Source organism: Mus musculus, chromosome 4 (assembly GCF_000001635.26).
Source record: "Mus musculus strain C57BL/6J chromosome 4, GRCm38.p6 C57BL/6J".
In the NCBI taxonomy this organism is placed as follows: Eukaryota; Metazoa; Chordata; class Mammalia; order Rodentia; family Muridae; genus Mus; species Mus musculus.
In genome coordinates, this window is record NC_000070.6 from 42,914,195 (window position 1) to 42,939,229 (window position 25,035).

The window sequence follows — 25,035 nt, forward strand, 5'->3', positions numbered from 1 at the left end:
ACCAGGACATGGAACCAGCCTTGGTGCCTGTCTTAGGGTTTCTAATTCAACACCATAGCCAATACCAAGTTAGGGAGGAAAGAGTTTATTTGGCCTATACTTCCATATCGCTGTTCATCACTGAAGGAAACCAGGACAGGAACTTGGACATGGCAGGAACCTAGAGGCAGGAGCTGATGCAGAGGCCATGGAGGGGTGCTTCTTGCTCCTCATTTCTTGCTCAGCCTGCTTTCTTATAGAACCCAAGGCCATCAGCCCACAATGGCATCACCCACAATGGGCTGGGCACTCCCCCATCAATCACTAATTCAGAAAATTACCTACAGGGCTTGAGAGATGGCTCAGTGGTTAAGAACACTGACTGCTCTTCCAGAGGTCCTTAGTTCAATTCCCAGCAACCACATGGTGGCTCACAACCATCTGTAATGGGATCTGATGCCCTCTTCTTGTGTATCTGAAGACAGTGAGAGTGTACTCATACATAAAATAAAATAAATAAATCTTTAAAAAAGAAAGAAGTGGAAGAGGAGGAGGAGGAAGAAGAGGAAGAAGAGGAGGAGGAGGAGGAGAAGATGAAGAAGAAGAAGAAGAAGAAGAAGAAGAAGAAGAAGAAGAAGAAGAAGAAGAAGAAGAAGAAGAAGAAGAAGAAGGAAGAAGAAGAAGAAGAAGAAGAAGAAGAAGAAGAAGAAGAAGAAGAAGAAGAAGAAGAAGAAGAAGAAGAAGAAGAAGAAGAAGAAACCTTACATCTGGATCTTATGGAGGCATTTTCTCAATATACGTTCCTTCCTTTCAGATGACTCTAGCTTGTGTCAAGCTGACATTGACTACCAGACACAATATCATAGCCATCAACATAGCAGAGGAATGGAGAAGATCATATAGTTTATATACATAACAGGGTTTTACTTAGCAATAAAAAACTAAATGTGTCATCTTCAGGTAGATGGGTATAGAGCTAGATTTCACTGTGTGGAGTGAAACAACCAGACTCAGAAAAACAAGCATCTTATACATAGAATCTAGATTCTTGGGGGGGGGGGGGAGGGGTAAACATAGAAGTTGAGGAGTGATTATTTAGGAAGTGATTGTTTAGAGAGAATTGGAGGTGAAGTAATCAAAGCAAATTATATGCACTGCAAAACGTCACCTCTGGGGTGATTTGAAATCATCTGCAGTAGGTTGGAACGGCTCGAAACACCAAATGTCTTAGAACGACTTTAAACTCCTGATCTTCCTGCTGCCCACTTCCCAGTGCTGTGATTTCAGGCATGTCTACCACAGGCAGACCAAACCCGAGGTGTCAGGGACTGAGTCGCTAGGATGAGTGTTAAGAGGAGACTGGACGGGACGGCAGTGTTCAGATATGTGGCTGTGGCAGGGATTATGGTTCTACTGGTTATTAGAGCGAGACCCTCGTGGTCCATGGTTATACTGGTTATTAGAGCGAGACCCTCGTGGTCCATGGCTCATAGTGCAGCTCCTTAACAGGACTCTGACCACCTTGGTTTTTGTTTGTTCAATGGATGGCTGACACACAACACATATTTTTGAATGAAAGAAGGAATTAGCCAACAAACACCTCTATAGGGGATATTATAGCCTTCTCTTCCATACAGGCCCATCAAATAGCCTAGAAATAGAACACTCAAGACGGTCTTTAGGTCCCTGTCTGAAATTGTTGGTCCATTATGATTCTAAAGGTAAGTACATCGGACTACATAGAAATCTCAGTCTGCTCTTCAATATTAGTCTCACAAGGGGGAAAATATGGTGGCTCTTGTTAACACAATTTTGTAGCGGCTTCTCAGTCTGCAGTGGCAGTTTGGGTTCTGATATCAGAGCACCTGGATTTCAATCTCATCTCCATGACATAGGAGCTTGCTACTTTAGGCAAGCTGTTTAACCTCTGTGCCTCAGTGTGACTCCTCCAAGACATAATGCCTTGACCCACTGTGGTAGCTCAGGCCTGGAATGCCAGCCCTCTGGGAGGCCAAGGCAGGAGGGCTGCCTGGAGTTGGAGGCCAACCTGAGCTCCCCAGTCAACTACTGACCAGCTGCAGCTGCACAGTGAGTGACATTTAAGGTCTTTAAAATAGTACCTTTACACTTGGCATTTTTAATATTAATTTGATGGTGATAATAATATATAGTTCCAAATTTATGTAAATTCTACTTAGAGGACAAATTATCTCCTATACCACCTGGAAAGGGGGGTAGGGTAGAGGGATACTAGATGCTCAAAAAATGATGTGACATGTGTTTGATAGACACAAAATAGATGTAATTTAGATAAGAGGGTTCTGGGCATGTGTACACATCGTCCATTACTTTCCTACAACTAGTTCTAGATATTTTATTACTTGGTCTTTTTCTTGCCCTCTTCAAAGCCTGGAGTTTGTTGCAATGCGCGTTATAGTTCTCAGAAACACTGGCCGCCTGACAAGCTGGCTGTTTGGCTAGTCCGAAGGCTGAGGCTGCTGCAGGAAAAGTGGGTTACATGACAGTACAGCTCTGCTGCTGCTGCTGGAGATGGAAGACCAATAGCCTCCGACAAAGCGCACAGGGCAGGATGGAGCAGCCAAGGTCTTTGTGAAGGTTCCTGGCCACTCCCGAGCTCAGTGGGAACCTGAAGAAGGTAAGTGCCCTCGGTGAGCCCTGAGACCTGGGTGGTGCGACAGAGTCGCCTGGCTGAGTTCTTCTCACCCCGGGCAGCTGCTGGTGGCAGCATCCACACAGACCCTACTCTGCTCTGGGTGTGTGCGAGTGGGAGAGTCCCCGCAGCCCCTGCAGCGCCGACCCGGGGCCAGCTCCCGGGGCGGGCTGACCTTGCCGCGGGCGGCCGGGCTGGCGCAGTCCCCGCGCCGCATTGCCGGCTGCTCGTGCGGGCGCCCCCTGGCACCCGGACCGCGCGCCCGCGCTCCCACCGCGCCCCACGCCCGCGGCCGAGCCGGCTGCGCGGACCGCGCCTGAGGCTCCGGAGGGTGGGGCGGCGCGCGCCCACGGGCCGGCCGAGGGCGCCTCGCGCGGGTGCACGCGCAGCGGGTGGGCGTGCTCAGGGCGCGCGCCACCGCTGCCGCCGCCTCAGCCTGTCGTGCCGCCCGCGCCGCCCGCTCCCGGTGCTCGGCCCAGCACGTCGGCTCTGGAGCGGCCGTGGGCAGCGCGGGCCCGCGGCGTAGAGTCCGCCGGCCTCGGACCCGCGTCCCGCACGCGGACTGTCCCGGTAAGCGAGGGCGGGGGCGGTGGGACCCCGCCGTCACCCCGAGGGGCGGGTCTGCGGTCCCGGACTCGGATCCTGGTGCGGGAGCCGCCCCCACGGGGCCCCTGTGCAAGTGGATGCACGCCAGTGACCGCCGCCTCTACCCCGAGAGCGTCCGTGGGACGGGCATGGAGGGAGACGCCCAGGGCGCTCTGCACTTTGTGCCTTGCACAGCCCCAGTGTGGAGGCACCCTCCCCAGGCCCCCAGGGGGGCCTTCTGTGTAAGTGGAGTGGCATCAGCGTAGTCTCTGGACTTGGCTCCGTGGGAGAACATCTGGGAACCTCAGGGACTTTCTCAGTGGTATTGGTGAACCTCAGGTGATCTCAGCCTGTGCCCCTAGAGATGCCAAGAAAGAACCTTTGGCTGGAGAAATGGGATCCATTTGTGGCATCATAGCTCCAAGGACTTTGGCACTGACCTCCTGAGGGACTCAGTGTGCCCTCATTTGTCCCCCTCAACATAGTGGAAAGGAGTGGGGACTCTATGGGGCTGTGGCCTTTGTTCATTCCATTTCTCACACTGCCCCAGTAGAGTGTCTCTTCTGAATGACAGCCCGGTTGGCTTCACGCTGGACTTTCAGGGAGACTGGAACTGCTTGTAAGAGCACAGGGCCCAAGGGGTACCAAGATCAGTGAGGCCTCCAAATCAAAGATAAGATATCTGAGCCTGTGAGCTTGACTATCCAGAAACACTAAGACCAAGTTTCTGGAGGAAGGACTAAGCGGGAGGGAAGCATTCTTGAGAACTAGTGTGCCAGGCACCGTGCTAGATCTGTTTAAACATCTTACATAATACTTAACAACAGCTTCATCAAATTGCCCCCATTTAAACATTAGGTATTTGTGACGCAGGCTTAGTACTTTGCCCGAGATCACAAATGACAAAGTCTGTTCTTCACATTTAACTCAGAGAAAAGTGTCAAGGAGGGACAGAAGAAAGAGAGGCTGTTTGTTACTAAGTTGTGCTGAAGGGTCAAGCGTGGAGCTTTGCCGTAGCATATGCTCCGCAGAGGTGATACTTGAAGGGAGGGGGGCAGCTTATCAGAGCATGCGGCCATTGGAGCAGTTATCCACTTAATCCCCTGATTTCAATGTATGGCTTCCTTTGTTGGTAGCACTACTGTAATGGTATGGTGGTCCTTGTCGGGAATTGCTTGGGAGGACTAGAGGGGCCACCTTCCCTGCTGCAGGACCTTGGGGGTGAAGAAGCAGAGACACTGTCACTTCTAGGAGTCACCCACACTTCCCTTGTGGCCCTGCATATGCACCAGTGGACAGTAATCCACAAATACCACCCAGGACACTGTTGATGAGTTCTGTGTGAGAAGCAGACGGGTGGAAAGGATGGGAGCCAAGAGAGGCTTGCTGGTCATCTGTCATCCGGGAGAGAACCAGATACAGCCATACCCCTGTCTCACCCCTCAACACTTCCATTTCAGCTGACTCCTAACGGTATAACTTTGGGCCCAAAGATAGATTCTTGCTTCTTATCCAAAATGGGAGTGTGAAAGGGCCAAGCCACGTAACTTACCACAGAGCTGTTCTGGAGTGTCCCTGTTCATCTTTGTCCTGTTCTACACAGCCTAACCTAGTATCCTTTCATAAAACTCTCCTCCTAGACCTGGGCCCCAATGAAAAAGGGCCGATCAGAGCATGGGTCCCTCACATATATACTCAGGCTTGGTCCTGGTTTCCTTTGAAAATATATATACCTACTTCAGAGACTGAGGCAGGGGGCTTGCCACAAGTTGAAGGCCAACCTGGGCTACTAGAGAGACTGTCTCAGAAAAACAAAACCAAGAAAACACTGTATTTCTGCACTGGCTATGGTAATCTGTGCCTGTTATCCTGGTACTTGGGAGGTAGAGGCAAGAGAATCTCAAGTCCAGCCTGGGCTGCATAGAAAGTTCTAGGCATTGTCTCCTAAAAAGAGAGAGAGAGAGAGAGAGAGAGAGAGAGAGAGAGAGAGAGAGAGAGAGAGAGAGAGAGAGAGAGAGAAATATTTCTTTGGGTGTCTGGGATTACATCTTGAGAAGAGGAAGCTACCAAGGAAAATGGATAACCTAACTGACCAATTGTCTTCCTTAAGTACTTGGCTCCTTAAGGATTGGATAGTTGTAGTACCTCATGCATAGCTCAACAAGCAAATCTGACAGAGGTTCATATTAGTTAGCATCTGACATAAAATTGTTTGTAATCCCCTTTCAGCTTAAATCCCCTCTCATTAGTTCAAATATATATAAATATATATATGTGTGTATATATATATATACATATATATGTGTATATATATAAAATACATATACCAGGATTGTCTCTGAGATATATGTATATTTCAGAGACAATCCTAGTAAACCCAAGTGCTGACCAGTGAGTGTGCTCTGGCCTTTCACAGCTCCCCAGCATGTGTGTGTGTGTGTGTGTGTGTGTGTGTGTGTGTGTGTGTGTGTGTGTGTTGTTTTAAGAGAAAACCAAGACCAAGCCTGCAAATATGGTGGCATTTGTTCTAATTCAGACACTTCTTTTTGTTTGTTTTATTTTGTTTTTTGTTTTTTCCAAGACAAGATTTCTCTGTGTAGCCCTGGCTGTCCTGGAACTTGCTCTGTAGACCAGGCTGGCCTCGAACTCAGAGATCTGCCAATCTCTGTCTCCTAGATGCTGGGCCAAAAGGCTCTCAGATATTTCTTGTTGGAGTATGAGGATGATGATGATGGTGGTGATGATGATGGTGATGATGATGGTGGTCTTTTCACTGAGGACTCTGAATATCACACTCCCTGGTAACTTGGGAAAATTACTTGATTGATCTAAGTGCTCCCCAAAACTTTGATCCTTGGTTCCATCTCCTAATGTCTAGTATTGAGTAAACATTAAATTTCAAAACTTGTCAGACTAGTGCCTGAGCATAGCCTTAATCTTCTCAAAAATAAAATGCTTCAATCCAAAGGGAAATAAGAGGAGAATGCCCCTCCCCCACTTGAGTATACACAAATGGGTATGGATTTTCAGCCTTGGATTTTCCATAGATTCTCTTGGCCACACTGTAGCCGTTTTCTTCTTCCCACACTACCCATGTATTTTTTAAGTGCTTCCTTTTCATGGATAATAAGAGCTCTCCAGGCCCATTTTCCACGGCTTCTCGTTTCTCCCAGCACACCTGTTCCTAAGTGGATCATCGTCTCCCATCTCTTCAGCTACAGTATCTGTTGTCTTTGGGTGCCACATGCCTGTCTAGCGATGCTTCCTCGTTCCCCAGAGTCACCTCACCTATCCATAGCTGACGGGAACATCATTATCTAGTCCCTTCCTTCAGTCTTAATGACTATGTTCTGATTGGAACTGTTCTACCAGCTTTGGGCTGAGAAGCATGGGCTGTCAGTGTCCAGCTGGACAGGCAACTCTTGGTTCCATTATAGCATCTCTCCATGCTCCACCCACCTGCCGGCAATCCTCTCAGAGGTCCGCACACACCCTAAGTGCTGCTGACCTGCCAGCACTGTGCTGTATAAACAGGAGACTTCCTGCCCTCGAGGAGTTTGCATAGAGTCAGTCTGCATTTCATCACTCGATTGCTATTAATACAAAGTGCAGGAAAAGTACCAGGGGAAATATGGCTTTGGAGGCTCCCCACGGTGGTCCGTGTGAGTGTACCGTCTCCCAGGTATCACCCACCGACAACTAACTGCTAAGATGAGCTTCTTCTTCATCTTCCAACCCCTGCCCAAGTTACTCTTACCCATACATATTGAGCAAACTGGCCACACGCACGCTTGCCTCCCTGTGCAAGTCATCTATGTGGATAGCACATTATGAGTTAGAGAACCCTTTACATGTTATGATCTCTGTTTGATGGAGATTGTTTCCTGTTGCTATGGTCTCTCTGAAACACTCAGTGATTTGGCTCCATTGCTCTCTTTTTCTTGTTTGTATTTGTCCTTTAAGCTTCAGTCTCCTTAAACAAAGGCCAGTGGTTACTACAGCCCCTCCCTGCCAGGCCTTAGGTTGTGGGAGAGTTCCATGCTGGAGAGCTATGAAAGGCCAGAACACACTCAGTGGTCAGCCCTGGGGTTTACCGGGATTGTCTCTGATCATCCTGGCCAAACTCCCTTCCCTGCCCCCCACTTCCCTGAATTCAAATGAATATTCTCTTTTAAACAAATATTTTAGGCATACTACATCAAACCAGTCCTTTGAGCTGATGCTAATTCATATGTGAGTACAGATTCCCTTGCCTATTTCTATCCAGCACCAGGGCCGGCTTCACAGCTCTAAGTCATGGTGGAGTCTCCATATAGCTCCATGCTTGGCATGTGTTTTTACCTCTTCCTGGAATGCTTTTTTTTTTTTTTCCTCATCCACTGGGTTAACTCCCACTCATCTTCAAAATTTAGCTCAAGCAACACCTTTTTTTTTTTAATCCTACACGTATGCCCCCTACACATGCACACACTCCTGCATCCTCACAGACTGAGACTCCATCTCTTCATCCTAGTGACAGCTATTAGCACTTGATTTGTGCCTAACACATAGTAGGCTGCACACACACACACACACACACACACACACACACACACACACACACGGGGTGGGGAGAGCTTATAGACTCAATAAGCAAGAGAGTGGCAAGATAGTTAAAGTGTAATAACTGCATAAATGAAGCCGAACCTGTGCTTCGGGGACCTAAGAGCAGAAAGCAGGGAGTGCCTCTCCATCTTGCTGGGAAAATTCACTTGCTGAGTGCAGTCCCACCAGCCAATCACTGCCAGTGCGATGTTCCTTAACTGTTGCTCTGCTTCTGTGGGAAGTCAGAGCTGTAGCTTTTAATGAAGACAGCCCAATCCCCAGAGGCTAAAGATCATGCCATCGTTTTGCTCTCATGTATATTAAAGCCTCAGTAAATATTAAGCAGCAGCAGGCTTGTCCCTCCTGCCTCGGAGCCTGGAGCTGAGCTGGGAGACAGTTTTACTCGGGCTCCAGCCTGTCTGCTTCTTAGAATCTCCAGAAAACCTCTCTGCAGTTCAGGTGACAGTCTTCCTAGATAGGCAGAAGAGGACCGAAGCAGATGGGGAGGGTGGCTTCGGGGTCTACAGTCATGAGAACTGACACCAGTCTGTAGGTTACTGCCAGGAGAACGGCGACTAGAAACAGACTCCCAGGACACTGGATGGAGAAACTGGATTCCTAAAGCAACAGGCAGAGGAGAACAGCTGGACCACTTGGGTTGCCTCAAAGACCTGCCGAGGGTAAGGGAGTTCTTCATGATGGCTTTTGCTTACGTTCTTCAGGTTGATGTTGATATGTATGCTGTACGCTCTTAAGTCATGAATCACAGGGCGTGACCCTTCTTGGGCTCAAATGACCCTTTTTCAGGGGTCACATGTCAGATATCCCTGTACAGTAGATATTTATGTTGCGATACATAAGAGTAGCAAAATTACAGCGATGAAATAGCAATAAAATGATTTTATGGACGGGGGTCACCACAGCACGGGGAACTTCGTTAAAGGACTGCAGCAGTGGGGAGGTTGAGAACCCCTGCTCTGATCTTTACAGACCCCCCAGTTCTGTTGGTTTTCTATGCCTTTGTAACTTTTACCTTCTGTGTTAAGTGTGTAGCTTTACGCAGTTCTTAGTCCTTCAGCCACACACCTCCAGGAACAAACCAACCAATGTAACTACTACACCTGCAAGCACAGACGTGTGCTCAGCATCTCTGGTTCAAACCCAGGAACAGGGAGATGCATTTTCAAGCTTCTTTCTTGTGCCCTAGCAAGCTTCACCCCTGTGGGCCAAGCGATAGTCAACAGGGCAGAGAATATGTACCATAGACCCGGAAATGGGCATTTCTCTTGTCTTAACGTTGTGGTTGCAGAAACTGGCTAAATTAAAATGGTCATCCCTCTCACCTGGAGCCAGATCATAGCAGGCACTGTCCTCTGTGACAGAAAGCCACCCATAGCTACCATAGCGTCGGTATTCTTATCCTCGGTGCCCTGACCCACCGTTCAGGCCCCACCTCTGAGGAGGCAGCGAGGATGTGATAGGCTGAGTTGACGCTGTGTTTCTAGAACTGAGTTCCAGAGCTTTGCTCTGATCACATTTTTGGCCAACTTTGGTTTTGTCTTCTTTTGTTTTCAGTGCTGGGGGTTTAATCCAGGAGCCCATGTGTGTTCCACAGGCTCTTCCACTGAGCCACACCCCCAGACCTCAGTTCAGTTTGCAAGACTGAGTTGAGTTGAGTTGAGTTGGCCAGGTTAGCCTTGAACTCACTTCACAGCCCAGCCTGGCTTTGAACTTGTTGTGAACCGAGTCCTGAGTGGTTGGAATTACAGCCCCAAGCAGGCCTAACCTCTGGCCAACACTGATGAAAAGAGAGGATACTGACTCCATGTCTGACATAAACTGACTTTGCTCAGTCATCTCGGCAGCATTCATGCTTGGGAAAGACGGTGGGGGCCGTCAGCATTTTCTACCCTTTGTTTTCATTTCTTTTTCTGCAAGCTCAACTCGTGTGTGTGTGTGTGTGTGTGTGTGTGTGTGTGTGTGTGTGTGTGTGTAGTCCTGCCTCCCTCTGTAAATCAGGTTGGCCTCAAACTCACAATGATCCTCCTGCCTCAGCCTCTCAATGTTGGGATCACAGGTGGATGCCACCACACTCAGTTTTCAGACATCCCTCGGTTCCCTTCTCACTTAGGGGTTCCTTTGCCTGTCCCTGCCTAGAAACACCCTCACAGCCTCCAGAGAATCTCTTTTAATTGCTCTTGGGCCTTCCGTACGGCTGCCATTTCAATACAAAGGATCAGGTTCAAGTGAGTGAATGCACTTCATGTTAGCACGCTGAATAAGGAAAGCCCTGCCTCTCAGGCAGCCTGCTGCCCAGCCTCTCCACCACCACAGATCTTTACAGAGAGAACATGGGCAGAGGGCTTCCCTTGCTGCCTTCGTCTTCCTTATTTCTTTACCATCTCCTGCTGTGGAGCAAAACCTCTCCACTCCCACTACTTTGCCCTCATAACGAATCCCATTGCGTTCTACGTAGGTGCTCTGCAAAGAATGGGTGTGTCTTGCACACACATTCTGAGCTACCCACATATTCATTCTGCCTGACAAATACATCTCAGCAGCCTTCTCCTGCTGAAAGGAAGATTCTGAACGTTGCCACTTTCATGTCTTCCTGTTCGTACGTCAGCCGCACTTGCTCGCTCTATGGTCTCCCACCACCTGCTCTATCCCAAAGGTGTTCTTTAAGCCTCTCTTGTATACACCCCAAAAATCTTAAGAGTCACATCATCCCTGAGACATCTTCTTATCCCCTTTCCATTCTTGTTGGAGAAAGTGTGGGGGGGGGGGGATACCGCCCACTAGCCAAAGAAGCAGTCATTGAGAACAATCTGTGAGATCTTTGCAACTTCACTACCTTTCAGCTTGCTCTTCTTCCTAGGCCTCCTTCCAGCCCAGGAGAGGCCGGGCTTTCTCTCCAGGCGGTCCCTCTTACCCATCGCTAATCAGTGCCACTTGTTTCATCCAGGAATTCAGGCTGCCTGTGTTAATTCCTCAAACACCACAGGTGCCCGGCTCTGTCTCCGCTACTTCAGCACACTCACTCGCTTTTAATCAAGGTGTCTTCTGCAGTCCTCTTCATTAAACATTAAGAGACTTAGCCTTATTCTTAAGGCTTAATTCTGTTGTGTCCTCACAGTTTATAATCAGATCACAGCCATGCCATTTCAAAATGATGAAAATAAAATGAACAAACAAAAAAATGGCTTGAGGTCATGTTTGGGTCGTAGTGGCTTCCTATTAATGGTTCTACTTCACAGCTTTTTGCCTTAGGGACATAAAGCAGTCTAGAAAAATGGACCTTCTCCAGCAAAAGAAATAGCCTGTTCAAAGAAACTGTGGCAAAGAGCGTCATGTTGTTTGCTTTTTCTATTTGATTATTTTGATAGCATGTCCCAGCTCTGTCTTCATAAAAGTTCCTGCAAAATCTAAACTCGAAAAATGACTGCAGGGACTGCATTACAACTGAGGGATCTTGGCATCTAACAGAGAGTGCTCTCCTAACACGGAGCAGTGGGAGGAACAGCTTCAGGGTGGAAGGGCTCTGTGATCCAGCCGCTGCTACACCGGTAATAAGTCACTTAACGTACAGAATGATGCTCCTAACCTGCTAGCTAGCTCGGTATCCTGTATTACATCATCAGAAGAAGCCAAAAGCCAAACACACATACTGGGTCTCTCCCGGTGAATCGGTCTTGGAAATCGATTTAACTATGTTCAGGGTCTCCAAATAAATGTTTCCAACTGAGGCTCAGCCCAGGCCTTCTCTGGACTCATCACTGTTGTCCAGGACTTCTGGCATCATTTCTAAGAAAGAGATGCCTCGCATCTCTTTGGAGAACTGGTTCATCTTCTGTGGCCCCAGGAGCCTGGTGGATTCTGCCGAGACCTGAGGTTCTGCAGCCTGTTACACTGACAAAAAACAAATAAATGTGTTACAAATATAAGTGTATCTTATAATTGCTATGCGTTCCAATCCACTCACATATCTCCTGGAGTTTTTACATAGACTCTCCCTGCTCCCATAATCTAGCTAACCCACCATTTGGAAACCATCACTCTTACTCTTGTGTTTCAAAACACTAAATCAATTCTTTTTATAATTTGTCTAATAAGTTATTCTGCACTTTCTACTAGAATTCTTTCTACCCTCTTACGATTGTTTTTTAAAATGTTTCAGTAAGGCAGAAGGGCATGATGACACATGCCTTTAATCTGACTCGGGAGGCAGAATTGGGTGGGTATCTTCAATGTCTAGGCCAACCTGGGGTTCCAGGTCACCCAGGGCTACATAGAAAACAATCATTAGTAAAGGTTGTTTTACTCATTCTCACAGTTCTAAAGGGATCCATCTGTTGGATCAAGCATGGGTTTTTCCCCTCTTCCTTCCCTCTTACTTCATCCCTCTCTTCTTCCTTTTCTCCATTTCTCCCATTATTTCCCCTTAAAAATACAAATCTATTCTCTTGCAATATTGGAGCCAATGACAGGACAGGGTCTCAATGAGCTAACGTGAAGGTGTCCCTTCGTTCGCAGGGGTGCACAGCTCTCTGGAGGCTCCAAGGGTGTGCCTGTTTCCTTGCCCTTTCCAGCTTCTTGAATTCACATACATTACTTGGCTCTTCCCCTTCTTTTTTTCAAAGGCAATCTTCCCTGTGTCCCATCACAGAACTAGCTTCCTTGGTCAGTCTGTCTCTAGTAGACACCGCCCCCCCCCCACACACACACACACACTGTCAAAAGCAGCAGGTTTCCTTATATTCTCGTGTTATAAGTGGCCATCTTTAAATCAAAGGGAAGAGTGCTTGAGTCACAAGCTCTGAACTCAATCCCAGCACTGCCAAAGAAAAAGAAGTGCAATTCCTTAATGAATAATATTTACTGGGAAGTGGTGGCACACACCTTTAATCCCAGCACTCAGGCAGCAGAGGGAGGTGGATCTCTGAGTTCTAGGCCAGCCTGGTCTACAGTGTGAGTTCCAGGATACCCAAGACTACACAGAGAAACCCTGGAGAGAGAGAGAGAGAGAGAGAGAGAGAGAGAGAGAGAGAGAGACCCCAACTCTACTCCCCTAAAAAATGATGAATTGAACAAAATGTCTCAATTGAGCAAAATGTCTCAAAAGACATTTATATGGAAAATAAATACATAAAACAAGTGTTCACCATGCTTAATCACCAGGAAAACACAAATCTAAAGTGCACTGAGAGTCACCTCATCCCTGACACAATGGCTGTCACCATGAAAACAAACAGCAAATGCTGGCGCAGCTATTGGGTTATTAGTCCAGTCTCTATGGGAATAAGCATAGAGGTTCTAAAAAAGAAAAATCTAAAATGAGGCTGCCATACTGTCCACTCCTGGGTTGTGTACCTGAGGAAATATAAATTAGAATACACCAGAGATAATTAAGCCAAGCATAGTGAAATTCGCCTGTAACCCCAACACCCAGGAAGCTATGGTAGGAGGACCCTCAACATCCTGGCCAACCTAAGTGAGTTGCAGACCAGCCTGGGCTACACAGAGACTCTGTCTCTAAACAAAACAAAACAAAAAAAAAAGTAGTGATCTCTGTTCACCACTTTTTGCTGTTGTTTTGAGAGAGATCTCACTATTAGACTTGGCTGATCTGGAGGTCCTGTGTTAGTGCTCTTAACTGATGAGCCATCTTTCCAACCCCCATGGGGTAGTTTTCAAAAGATGAGGATTATCAGGAACCATCACATACATTAAAAAAACTATAATCTTTGGGTTCAGTTACAAGTTCACAAATAAATACTTGTATATACAGTATTTCCTCATAAAATGTACTTCTTACTCTGCATTGCAGTAAAAAAAAAAAAATTAGGGAGGAGGGTACGGTGCTGGAGAGATGGCTCAGCAGTTATGAGCACTGGATGCTCTTCCAGAGGTCCTGAGTTCAATTTCCACAACCATATGGTGGCTCACAACCATCTGTAATAGGATCTGATGCCCTCTTCCAGTGTGTCTAAAGACACTGACAGTGTACTCATCATATATATATATATATATATATATATATATATATATATATATACATATATATATACACACATATATATATATATATTAAAATCTTTTTTAAAATTAGGGGTGGGTATATGGCTTGGTGGTAGAATGCTTACCTAGCATTCTTGAGGTCTTGGGTTCCATCTTCAGCCGAACAGTTTTTTAAATTGAAAACGTCCCACTTAACATATAACAGGAAAACAGTAGATCTGGATATATAAATGCTTGTATTGAAAATAGCAGCAATGGGGACTGGAGAGATGGCTCAGTGGCTGAGAACACTGGATGCTCTACGGAGAACCTGGGTTTGATTCCTAACACTCACATGGTGACTGACAACTGATTGTAAGTCCAGTTCCTGTGGGTCTCCCGCCCTCTTCTGGCCTCTGTGGGCAATGCATATGTAGTACAAACCCATTCATGTAGACACAACACACATACACAAAAATAAAAACAAATCTCCTGCAGAGAAGAGTTGTGTGTCCGCTTGGCATTCCCCACTTGGTGTATGTATCTCAGGCCTTCCTGCCTAACACAGAGCACAGCTACTGCCCGTGAGGCATCTGGACCATGTTGGCGTCATAGGCCCATTGAGAACCCCAGAGTCTAACCTTAACACTCCACTACAGTCTCCCATTGACTCTGACTACCGCCATTAGGTCGCTTGGGCTTGTAAAAGAACATGAATGCTCAAAATGCCAAGATTGTGTGCTCCCAACGTGGGCTTTAGCAGATAGTCCAAGCAACGAAATGTCTCAAACTGAAGTTAGCTGCCAACTCAGGGTAAGGGAGAGATAGGGAACTGGAAAATATAGAATAGAAAATGTGAGAACCTACATCCTTTCTTTAAAACTTAGATCCTGAGTTTGTTTCTTTTCTATTGCTGTGATAAGCTACCATGTATAAAATGTATAAAAGAAAGCGTTTGGTTGGACTCACGAGTCCAGAGAGATAAAGTCTGTAATGGCTGAGCGGCCAACCGCATGGCGACAGGCTGCTGCAGAAGCATCTGAGAGCTCACATTTTGATCCACAAGCAGAAGGCAGAGAGCACTAATGGGGAATGTCAGGTCCACCCCTCCCCCTCAGTGACACACCTCCTCCATCAAGGCTTCCCAAACAGTCCCACTGACTGGGAACCAAGTAGTCAAACACAGGAGCCAGCGTAAGGAGGCCATTCCCATTGGAAGACCACAGATCTGTCAGCGGTCTGTGGCATGTCCTGTTCATGACTAGGCTTGCATATTTTGGACATCTTTCCACAGCAACACACTTCCACCTCAGTGTTGATCGTGCTGTGACTCTTCTCCGGCCCGTGCTATCCATTTTTTCTTTTTAATGTTAGGAACTTTTAAAAAGATTACCAGCATCTTTTTTAAAAAATAGTTTTTGCTATTATCTATTTATTTATTTATTTATTTATTTATTTATTTATTTATATCCCAAATGCTGTTCCCTTTCAGTCCCCCTTACAGAGACCCTTCCCTTCGCTTCTGAGAGGATGTGCCTCTCCCTAACCTGGCACATCAAGTTTCTGGCAGAAATTTTTATTTGTTTGGGTGGCAGGTGCTTGTGGGGGACAGAGGGCATCCAATGCCCTAGAGATGAAGTTAGAGTTTTTTGTCAGCTGCCACACTTGGGTGCTGAGAACGAAGTGTGGGTCCTGTGCAAGACCTATGCTGGGATGTCTCTCCTATCCCGATTTTTTTTCAACTGGAAGGAGGAAAGTATTTTTAATCAGAATTTAGTCTTAGGGCCTGGAGAGATGGCTCAGTGGTTAAGAACACTGGCTGCTCTTCCAGAGATCTGGGTTGAGTTCCCAGCTCCTACATAGTGGTTCACAGCCATCTGTAACCTCAGTTTTGGGGAATCTGATGCCTTTTTCTGGCTTCTGAAGGCTCCAGGCATGCAGGTGGTACCAGACATACATGTTCTCAAAACACTCATAAAAATAGACTTTAAAAAAAAAAATCTACTCTGATTGTCCACTGAGGCAGGAATTCCTAGCTAGATCTTTTCAAAAAACCTTTGCCACTGTGACCCTGTAAAACAGTTATGGATAGACAGTAAACATCCATTAGTATTATATCAGGGTTTTTTTATTCTTTTGAGTTGTATCTTAAATTATATTAACTAACAAATGAAAGAGGCAGGTCTTCTAAGTTGACTGATTAAAGAATATAGGTCTCTGTCAGGTGTGATGGCGCACACCTTTAATCTCAGCACTCAGGAGGCAGAGGCAGGAGGATTTCTGTCAATCTGAGGTCAATATGGCACATAGTGAGTTCCAGGAGAGTCAAGGCTACATAGTGAGACCCCATCTTTTAAAAAATGGGAATATGAGTTTTCTTGGTAACAGTAAGGTCCAGGCTAGAGATGTGTATCACTGAGGTGCATACAAATAATAAATATTTTAGAAAGAATATATGGCTATTTCCAGGCATGGCATAGTAAGGTTTTATTTGGAAAAGCAAGTTCTTGACCTGAAAAGATTTGATTTGAGTTTCTGACACCTCCCCCCACCCCGTGTGTGTGTGTGTGTGTGTGTGTGTGTGTGTGTGTGTGTGTGTGTGTGTCTGTCTGTGTGTGTGTGTGTGTGTCTGTGTGTGTGTGTGTGTGTGTATGTGTGTGTGTGTGTGTGTGTGTGTGCGTGCCCACACGCAAACAAGCAAGTGTGTGTGCATGTGAAGGCCACAAGGCCAATTTTGGGTGTCATCCCTGGGAGAGATCCACCTTGGTTTTTTGAGACAGTGTCTCTCATCAGGGCTTGGGACTTGTGGGCGAGGCTGGATTTGCTGCAGTCAGACTTGTCTCTCATTTCCTTAGACCGTGATTGCATGCGCACCAGTACCCCTGGATTTTTCTGGGGTGCTGAGTATCCAACTCAGGTCCTCATGTTTTCATAGCAAGCTCTTTACAGACTGAACCACCTCCTCCACCTTTAGTTTTGTTTTTCTTGAGGCAATGTCTTATTCTGTAGCCCAGGCTAGCCCTAAACTCACAGCAGTCATCTTGCCTCATCCCCCCCACACATACACACACACACACTCCCACCCCTGAAGTACTAGAATCACAGGCACGAGTCACCAGGCCTGGCCTTGAAAATGTGCTGTTTGGGGTGAAACAGTCAGAGGGAGTTGGCATTGATCAGATAATCATCCCATTAAGGAAAGTGAGTGCTCTGGAGCACAGAGCACGGCCCCAGAAGCACTCCAGCCTGGAGTCTGAAGTGACTTCCCCAAACGGAAGGACACTCGAGCAAGCTGGAAAGAGTAGGCAGTAATTGGGGTGTTCATGGTTCCCAAAAATAGAGAAAGCATGTCAAATAAAGACATGGCAGGGCTAGCAGAGCTCGTAACAGAGACTAGCAGGGAAGTCCAAGGCTTACCTCCTAAGCCGATATAAAGGCACAGACCTGAGGAATTCTATCCTAAAGGCTGCAGAAAGCCGATGGAAACACTCATGCTGCTATGGATGTTCCTGAGTGTCCTGGGGATGGCCTTAATTTAACATGCACGAAATCCAGCGACTCCTCCTCCTCCTCATTTCCAGCTCTCTGGCCATTCTTCTGGTCTATTTAAAACCCTTCTCTTCTATTTCATCCTTGAGCCAATTAGTTACCAGTTTATTCCTAAAATTCTCTAAAATTCTGGTCCATGGTGACAAATGCACTCAGTGTCACGCCTGCCTCAGTTGAAAGCCTCACCATCTTATCTGAACTATCGTAGTGTCTTCTAATTGTCTCTACCTTGCCTCTTACCCACTGTCACCTTTTCCCCAAAATATACTGAAGATGGCTTCTCACGAATTCCCTGAGGTCCACTGTGACCCGGGAATGTGGTCTCACACTTTTTTAAAATCCTTAAAAATAGCCTGATTGCTCTATAGTTTGTACCATGAAGTTCACTCATTTAAAGTGTAGCACCAGAGTATTTTTAGCATTTGCACAGTTACGCAGTCATCACTACACTTCAACATTAGAACACCTTTGTTGCCACCCAAAATAAGGCCAGACCCAGTAGCAGCCATACCCACCCACAACCTTTCTGCAAACTTAGGGAAGCACCAATCTATTTTATTTCCTTAGATTGACTGGACATTTCACACAAACATAATCACAGAACCTGTGTTCTCACATGAGTATCTCCTTTGAGATATGTTTAGTGTATGCCAACACTTCATTTCTGTGAGAGAAGGCCCTCCCATTGCATGGATAAGTGGCCTGGAGTTCCACTTGCTTCTTGGGGTCTGATGTTTAAAGACTTGAGTGGTGTGGTGCTAGCCCATCTCCATTTCCTATGAGTGCCTTGAACATGTACTGTTCAATAAGCCTCGATTGCAGTGTGCCGAGGGCAAGGTCAAAATGGACTGTGCTCTGCTTACTGTGAACACACATTCCTCGGCTGACTCCCACTGAGCTCCCAGAGTAGAAAGGAAAACGCCAGCTTCACACTGCAGTCAGGACCTAGCTTTCCCACACTGTCCTTTGCCCCTGCAGAGGAGGACAGGGGCACTATTCCATTTAACTGGTGAAAAGCTACAGACCTTGGACAGTGTGAAGGCAAAGATGAAGATGTGAGTGGAACACGAATAAGGTCTCAGGAGAGCAAAGCACCTAACCTGCCATAGAGCTTGGAGAGATAGGCCTACTATCTGGGAGAGACCCACAAAGGGGTGTTTGTGACCTTGGCCACATACACGGGGAGGTGACAGAGTTTCCCGAGTGCCTGATTCAGAAGTCTTCCAAAAATAGAAATCCATTCACTCTGGCTGGAAAATTAGCCAGCACCTCAATGAGGACAGACCCTGGGTGGACTGTGCACAGTACTTCCTGAAGGTGCTTTCCTTCAATCAGAGGAAACCTGCAATGTGTTGAACCCCCTTTTAGGGGAGAGGAAAAGTTTCGTGTCTGGAGTCCCAACTACCTCAGAGTAGCAGAGAACTGACACCCCTGGGCTAGATCAGCTCTCAAATAGAAAGGAAGGCAGACACTATTTCATATATGTATAATACTAACTACTTAATAAGCACCATTTAACCTTTTCTTGCTTGTATATAGTGTGTGTGTGCTCTGTGTGCATGCACGTGTGTCTCTGTGTGCCTGTGTATGTATGTGCACGTGTGTCTCTGTATGTGTGTGTGCCTGTGGATGTGCACGTGTGTGCATGTATGTCTATGTGTGCCTGTGTATGAGATTGTGTGCCTGTGTGTGTACATGTGTGTCTGTGTGTGCGCGCATGTGCATCTCTCTGTATGTGCATACACACACATGTTTGGCTGAGGTCAAACCCAAGGCTTCGTGAATTCAGCACAAGCTTTCTCCTGTGGCGCTATATCAACAGTCCAAGTTCATTTCCCTATGTTATCCTCATGACAACCCTGTGCAGTGTGCTGGACAGATATTCCTCACCCTGTACGAGGGAAAACCAAAACTAGCCAGTCAGAAGCAGATCCAGAGGCTTCTGACGTCTCAGCGTGTGCCCTGCCCAGTACGCCTTGCTCCTAGGAGCCATGACCGACACTATTTAATAGTACCTGCCTCTTCCACGAATGGATAAAACTGATTTTGTCCACAGAGCCATGGGGGTGTTGATGTCCAAGCGGCAGACAGTAGAGCAGGTGCAGAAGGTGAGCCTGGCTGTGTCAGCCTTCAAGGATGGGCTACGGGACAGGCCTTCCATTAGACGTGGGGGTGAGCTGCCAGGGTCCCGCCGTGGCACTGTGGAGGGCTCTGTTCAGGAAGTACAGGAGGAGAAGGAAGCAGAGGCGAGCGCCCCCGTGGTCCAGGAAGAGAGCAGTATCAACCGCGCAGCCTGGGAGCGGCTCCGAGATGGGCGTGGCGTCGAGCCTGAGGAGTTTGACAGGACCAGCCGATTCACGCCTCCTGCCTTCATCCGGCCCACGCGGAAGCTGGACGATGACAAACCTCCAGATATCTGCTTGGAACCCCGGGAGCCTGTGAGTGTTATGTTAAGGCAAGACTTCCCTGTCTTAGCCTTTATACGGATCAAAGAACAGGGAAAACGGGGAAAGCTAGGTGTGGTTGAAGCGAGACTCAGCACCAGAAGATGGAGTGGAGTTCGGAACAGTCCTTTTCCCACAAGACAGGTTTAGGTGTGTCTCAGTGCAGGTTGCTTGCCTTACGTATTCAAGTCCCTGTGTTCTATCCCCAGTACCACAAAGGAAAATAGTATTTCATGTGAATAGAAACACTAGGTATGTCTTGGATTAGTCGTGGGGAAGGACTTGAGCATGGCAGACCTAGCACTCACCCTGTCACCCTTGGATTCTCACCCACAGAGAGCACTAACCCTTGGAGGCGACATTTGGGAAACTGAGAAGGGGGAACTGGGGTGAGCTAGGAGTGTTAAATACCATATAATTCTTGGGACCATCACTCACACAGATTATTCTGTATAACATGGGAATAGAATCCCTGTTCAGAAACAGTAACAGAGCCCTAAGCAGCTTCCTAGTGCTCGTCCACCAGGAAGAACCCTTACACTTTAACTGTGGCCCTAGAGAGGTCTGGCCCATGCGGCAGGTGTGGGATCTTGCTATCTGTGCTTTCAAACCCTTCTCGTCCCTGCAAGGTTGTCAACGACGAGATGTGTGACGTCTGTGAAGTCTGGACCGCTGAGAGCCTCTTCCCATGCAGAGTCTGCACCAGGGTTTTCCACGATGGTTGCCTGCGCCGCATGGGCTACCTCCAAGGGGACAGTGCAGTGGAGGTGACTGAGATGGCCCATACAGAGACAGGCTGGAGCTGTTACTACTGTGTGAGTCTGGACTGCAGGACAGGGGGAAAACTCGGTGTTCATCCCAGAGAAACTCTTAAAAGTGACTGTTTCTAAGTAGTGACCTAAGGGGCTTTTCTAATAGTGCATGCAAGGGTCCTGGAGCTAGAGGTGCAGTATATGGCACTTTTAAAACATGCCAGTAGCAAACAGGCCCAGTTGTAACACAGCAGACCTTGCCAAGTATGTTCCAGAGGGAGCAAGCCACCCTCGGTTAAGAATCATAAAAAGAACAGGCCTAACCTATCACTAGTCATTCTGCATGGGGCAGTGCTTTCTCTACAAGCCTGTGCCTGCCATTCCTTGTACTCATCTGAGAAACCAACCTGGCATCCTGAACAGCTCGCTTCCAGCAGAGGGAGATTCTGTTCCGGGAAAATACTTAGTCCCATGGTCCTCGCTTGACCTGCCGCCTGTTAGAAGCCTTTGTTCTTCGCCTCTGAAGTAATCATTATGTGAATTAAAGAGCAACACTGCATTGATTCAGAACTCTGAAAACCATATATAAATACCTTCCAACTTCTAATGGCAGAAAGAGTCTAAGGTTTCTGCTGAAAGCCGGATTCATAGCCATTTATCATCATGCCTGCGTGGAATCCAGGACTTCCCTGCCTGCTGTGCGGATGTCTTCCCTACTCTCTGGTTCGGTGTAAGGAGCAGCTGGCAACTGTCTTCTTCCACTGTCTGCAGAAAGCAGATAGGTGCTACTTTCTGACTCTCCATCTATGGCTAATCCACAAAATGAAGCCTACAAGTGACTTCCAGCTCCCGAAATACCTTCCCTGTAGAATATGCCACACCAGACTCTGTGCTACAGTCTTTCCCTCCACTTCTGCCCCAGTCTGTACACACACGCACACGCACGCACGCATGCACGCACGCACGCTTGCCAGTACGCTGCCAGCATGAGCCTGGGTCAATCTGTGTCCCTCTTCTGTCTCTCGGGCACTCTCTGCTTCCTTCCCAGCTCGCTAGGGGCCAGCTGCTGCCACCACCTCCACGGGCCTTTTGCACACCCTTCCTTCCAGTTCATCCCTTTCTTTTCCCTCCACTCACAATCACACTTCTTAAGAGCGTTTCACAGCCTCCTGACTTCTCTGCCCTGCAGTGTGACCTCGGCCGTCAGCACTTTGTTGAGTTGGCTTGTGTTGAGCCCACCGACAATCTTCTGTTTCTCAGGCATCTTCTTAGTCAGTCTTTTTCCTTGTTTCCTCCTCTTTCTCCTGGCAGTTAGGTATTTTCTAGAATTTATACAATATATGCAAGCTAGAGAAAGTGTTTCCAAATAACGAATCCCCGGATGCGTGTCTGACCAGTGCTAGCACCGCCCACTATGCCATGCCACAGCTATGCTATGCCATGCCCAGTCTTCGCTTGGTACCCAGTACTCCCAAGGGTCTTCCAGCCTTCTCTGACCTCTCCTCCGCACCCGTGGTTTGTTCCAGTTCTAGATGCTGTCTGTATTCCTCAGGATTCCATTGTCTTTCCCACTGTATTCGTTGTCTTCGAGTGACTTTGTCCTATAACCTACAATCAAATTATTAACGATGCCCGTATCGGTGCCCAGACTTAAATTTCCTGTCTCAGGGGCTTATCCATCTTGATGTCTCACCAGTACTTCATGCTCAGAATGTACCGAAATGAACTGATGTCCCTGCCTAAGCCTGCTCTTTCTCCATTCCTTTCTTCTGTGAGCAGTAGTATCTATCATTCCCCAGTTTCCCACCCCCCACTCTTCCGGTACCCTCCCTCATCCCCCACTGCCGGTACCCTCCCTCATCCTCCACTGCCTGTACCCTCCCTCATCCCCCACTGCCTGTACCCTCCCTCATCCCCCACTGCCGGTACCCTCCCTCATCCCCCACTGCCTGTACCCTCCCTCATCCCCCACTGCCTGTACCCTCCCTCATCCCCCACTGCCTGTACCCTCCCTCATCCCCCACTGCCGGTACATCAGCAGGTTCAATGACCTCTGACACCTCTCGCTTCTTCCCTCCCCTGTCCGCTGGGTTTAGCCACCTGCTTTTTCTTACCTGTGCCTCTGGAACAGCACCCAGCGGCGATCCATACCACCAGATTTTGCTCTTCTAATCTGACCATGACAGCTGCCCCTCTGTGCCTCCTCAATGTCCTTAGAGTAAAAGGTCTGAGTTACGGGGCCCCGTCAAGGCCATCTGAGGAGTGTCACAATTCTTCATTTCGAGTTCTCCCCGATTGCCTTCACACTCACATGCAGCAGCCACACAGTACCAAACATCCCAGTGCTGTGCACACTCATGTGCCCAGGACACGCCAGGCGCTCGGTGACAGAACCATAGGATTGCTTGTGAAACTCACGCCATGTCTGAGTCTGCTCCTGGCTGCTATTTTAGGAGGAAAGTTAACTAATCATTACAAAGAACCTTCAATAGTAATGCTAACAAAATAAGACCTCAATGCTGCTTTAGTAATTAAACTCCTATGACACCATAAAAATTGGTTTTGTTTAGGGACATTTCAAAACCCATTCTTGAGCCATTTAAAGTTGCACAACCCACTAGAAGCAGGGCTATTTGTTTTTTATAACTAAAATGTGCTTTAAGCCTGGCCACAAAGCCAGTGGACATAAAATAAACACATACTGAGCAGCTGATGGGTGGAGCTAGGACCTACAGCTGAGTACCTGTCTCTCTTTACACCCACAGCAGCTTTGGGGGTTGCTTCTGTGGCATCCCTAGGGCAGTTCACAGGCTAACTTGGAAGCAGGTATTGAATAAAGAGACTGGACTAGAGCCAGGATAGCTGGATTTTAGGGGGGTGGGGTTCATCCCTAGAGTCACTCAGCTCCAAGCAGATCTTCCCTCTGTCTGGCGCCCCAGTCTCCTTGACAGTGGCTGGGTGGTTGGGATCGTGGGTTTTACCTCCTCTCTGGTGGAGGTGCTGTTTCCGTCTCTCTTGATCCTTAGCGTTTCCCTTGTCACTGGCCTGTGTGGCCACTAGCTAACTCCGCTTCTACTTTCTTCAGGACAACCTTAACCTGCTGCTTACTGAGGAGGAGATGTATAGCCTTACTGAGACCTTTCAGCGGTGTAAAGTCATCCCTGGTAAGCCGGCTGGCGCTGCTGAGAAGGGGCCAGACACATCATCCCCTTTTATCCTTCCTGGGGTGAACAGTGGGGTTTGGGGAGTAAGGATGAACGGCACCCACTTCCGCCACAGCTCCCCCGAGCTCCTCTGGCTACGGGAGGCATGATGCGACAAGAGCTGGGGCCGTGGGGCCCTGAGGGTGCCCTGGAGGACAGTGAAGGTGCCCAAGGCGAGGAAGGTGGCCGTGGCCAGCAAGGGTGCCTCCCACAGATTGCTCCCTGACACTGGAGGACTTTGTGCGCTACCGCCACCAAGCAGCAAAGCGAGGGGAGAGCAGCAGGGCCCTGACTGACGAGCAAGAGGAGCAGGCAGCCCGCCAGTTTGCAGCCTTGGACCCTGAACAACGGGGTCACGTAGAGTGGTCCGACTTCTTGTCCCACGAATCCCTTCTTCTGCTGCTGCAGCTGCGTCCCCAGGTGAGGAGTGGGGGGCAGTGAATGTCCATGGGTGACAGAGGTCTAGATGCATGCTGGGTGTGTCAGGGAGCACTGGGAACTGTCTAAGCAAGAGCGTGTATCAGGAAAGGGTTCCAGGTCCATCCGGCGACAGATGACCAGTGACCAGGGCTGCGGAAACTGCTTAAGAAGAATGGCTTGTTCTGGACTCCTCTAAAAATGACAGGCTACCAAAAAACCTATCTCTTCTTCCCCAGAACTCTCTCTTGAGGCTCCTTACTGTCAAGGAGAGGGAACGAGCCCGAGCCACCTTCCTGGCACGGGGCAGAGGGAGCACCATCAGCGAGGCGGAGTGCCACCATGCCCGGCATTCTTGGTTCTGTAAACGCCTTACAGAGGCTCCTTCCTGCAGTGTCAGGTCTGTGTCTTCCCAGCTCTGCCCTGCCTTACCCCTCTTTCTTAGCCCCCCCTTCCTCTTTCTCCCTGGAGGTGCTTGGTGTAGCATGTAGCTTCTTTTCCATCCTACTGACAGAAGACCTGCCCGTGAACTAAGCAGAGGGCAGCAATCCTATCGGCAGTCTGTGGGACTGCCTCTGTCCTAAATTCTCTGCCGCTCTGTCTCGGAAAGACTGGATAGGCATGGCTAGTTCCATGGGTTCGCCCGAGTTTGGGAGGAGCCCGGGCCTGTTGCTATCCCACTTCTAACCTCATGCTCTTGTGTCTGGCAGCATCAGCCATGTTGGGCCTATAGCAGACAGCAGCCCAGCTGCCAGCAGCAGCAAGAGTCAGGAGAAGGCCCTGCTGCCCACAGAGCAGGAGTCCAGGTGAGCTGAACCTCATTTCTGCTGCTGTCTATAGCTTCCACTGCCGTC

At 48.2% G+C, this 25,035-nt stretch overlaps 1 protein-coding gene across 15 annotated transcripts in view; it reads left to right on the plus strand.

Moving 5' to 3' along the window:
- The window catches only part of Phf24 (PHD finger protein 24), a 72,135-nt gene that overhangs the window by 41,577 nt on the left and 5,523 nt on the right, over positions 1-25,035 (plus strand). The window contains exons 2-10 of one of the 15 annotated variants that reach the window (XM_030253410.1): positions 2,388-2,635; positions 8,373-8,499; positions 19,422-19,473; positions 19,585-19,803; positions 20,439-20,624; positions 23,647-23,725; positions 23,979-24,184; positions 24,421-24,581; positions 24,892-24,987. In XM_030253410.1, coding sequence (XP_030109270.1) covers positions 19,426-19,473; positions 19,585-19,803; positions 20,439-20,624; positions 23,647-23,725; positions 23,979-24,184; positions 24,421-24,581; positions 24,892-24,987 — 995 coding nt within the window. In that variant the 5' untranslated portion in view covers positions 2,388-2,635; positions 8,373-8,499; positions 19,422-19,425. Of the gene's footprint in view, positions 1-2,387; positions 2,636-3,042; positions 3,221-3,243; positions 8,500-13,962; positions 19,804-20,438; positions 20,625-23,646; positions 23,726-23,978; positions 24,185-24,420; positions 24,582-24,891; positions 24,988-25,035 lie in introns of those variants that run through there. The other 14 variants (NM_172690.3, XM_030253408.1, XM_017320124.2 and 11 more) reach the window with 14 other exon arrangements.